The sequence below is a fragment of the Lolium rigidum genome, chromosome 5, assembly GCF_022539505.1.
Source record: "Lolium rigidum isolate FL_2022 chromosome 5, APGP_CSIRO_Lrig_0.1, whole genome shotgun sequence".
NCBI classification, from domain to species: domain Eukaryota; kingdom Viridiplantae; phylum Streptophyta; class Magnoliopsida; order Poales; family Poaceae; genus Lolium; species Lolium rigidum.
Window position 1 is genome coordinate 109,218,793 of NC_061512.1, and position 1,889 is coordinate 109,220,681.

Genomic DNA, 1,889 nt, shown 5'->3' on the forward strand with positions numbered 1-1,889 from the left:
AGGTGTCGCTTCAGCAGTCTGCGCCATGTTAATGGCGATGCCTCGCCTGCCGAGCGGGCGCCGTCCACGACTGCCAACGAGTAAAGGCAATGTCACGCGTGGTGCGCCCCTTAGCTGCTTCCGGCGTATATAAAGAGCGACGCGCATCTCATCTCCTCCCAAACAAATATACACAATGTAGTAAAAAAGTTATGCTGAACTGAAAAGTTTGAGGTTAATATGTTGTTCTATCCGAGAGATTTTTTTAATGAATTTTACATTTACTTATATCTCTTATTCCATTTTTTTTGTTTTTGTGTAGGCCACATGCTATAAGCTTTCCCCTCTGAATTTTTTTGTTTCTCATCAAATGTCTAGTCATACTCTCTTGCTCAACAAGTCAATAGTACTGGAGTTGATTGAAATCCATGTCGAAGCTGAAATTGTCAACAGCAGTGGCACTCAGCAATCTCCATTCCTGAGTATTATTGGCTTGTCCGGTATTTGCAGTGACGCGGTCGTTGGCGAGATTGGCGGTCGCCACCGACGGTGCATGCTGCCGGGCCGCCGTTTGACCATTGCCGGGGGTATTGAGGGGCCGGCGATCGAAGGATCTCAGCGTCCCCGTGCTGATGTACACCCGGCAGACGCTGAATTCGTTCCTCAGCTGCATAGAAACCAAGGAAAATCAACGTGCAAATTATTAAGCTACCGATTGCACGAAGAGCATCAAAGCCAGCGACTAATTAATTAATTAGTTACCCTGAGAGGTGCCGCTGTCTGGTGTCCGGCCGTCGCGTTGCGGTCGTCTTCTTCGTCGTCGGCGACGGCCTTGTACTCGTTCATCTTCCACGTGGTCTTGGAGCCCGCGGGTGCTCGGCCTTGGTAGAAGACCATGGTCCTCTTGACCCCGATGACCTTGCTGCTTGCCGAACAAGAGGAGGAGAAGACGTAGGACGGAGAGCCCGTGGCCTTCCAGTAACCCGACGGCGTGGTGCGCGCCGGCCGGCCGCCGCGCATCTCTCTCTCCGCGCGCGGGCAGAAGAAGAACCACTGCTCGGCGTCGCGCACATTCGCCTCCCCCGCCATAGCTGCGAATGTGCACATATTTTAAATACAAAACCCCAATTAAGTTCTGCTATATGGTTCACGTCGACGACGATGAGCTTACTTGGGAGGTGGGAAGGGTGGTGGCTGTAGACGTCGACGACGGGGATAACGCGGTGGACGTTCGGCCCGGTGGTGCCGGCGAGGTGGTGACGGAGATAGAAGCCCAGAAGCTCGTCCTCCGTGGGGTAGAATCGGAAACCCGGCGTGGCGGCAAACAGATCGCCACTACCAGTTGTCATCGATCACTGCAAGTTCGTAATCAGATGTTTCTGTTCGATCGTATTCGATCTTGTTAACTGCAACTATATATGGAGAGAGAGCGCAGACCAAAAGCAGGAATGATGTTTCCAGCAATCTAGCTATGCAAGTATGCATATATACTTATATAGTGCTAGCTGAATGATCCATCATGTGCACCGACTTCACAAGCGAGAGGTTGAGCTTGACAAGTTAGCGCACCCACAGCCGTACAGTTTATGCAATTGGAGACGACTGGTTTGGGAAATTCTCAGGTTGACGCGTACCAGCTGAGAGTGAGAAGTCAAGCTAGCTAGTAGGCCACGTACGGCGTAGGCGGTAGAGAAGTGACACGTAGCTGGCTACCTCAGTAGGCTCTCCGTTCCCAGCTGCCTGTACGTGCTGCGTACACACGTATGTACATGACCATTTCTTTGACTCTAAACGAAGCTCTTTAAAAAGGAAAACTGAAGGAATAATGCCCTGTTTTAAATTAATAAAACCGTACGGATGATCCGACGATGCTGCCATAATTTACAACACAACACTTGACTCAAGCATAC

The 1,889-nt window shown here is 50.8% G+C and overlaps 1 protein-coding gene across 1 annotated transcript; it reads right to left on the reverse strand.

The window, feature by feature from the left end:
• Positions 1–293: 293 nt before the first annotated feature.
• LOC124656250 (NAC domain-containing protein 90-like) lies at positions 294–1,328 on the reverse strand. The gene is made up of 3 exons (XM_047195029.1): positions 1,151–1,328; positions 742–1,070; positions 294–646 (listed from the first exon to the last, which is right to left on the reverse strand). The coding sequence occupies exons 1-3, from the start codon at positions 1,326–1,328 to the stop codon at positions 380–382; spliced, it is 774 nt and encodes a 257-aa protein (XP_047050985.1). The 3' UTR covers positions 294–379.
• Between the last annotated feature and the right edge of the window lie 561 nt (positions 1,329–1,889).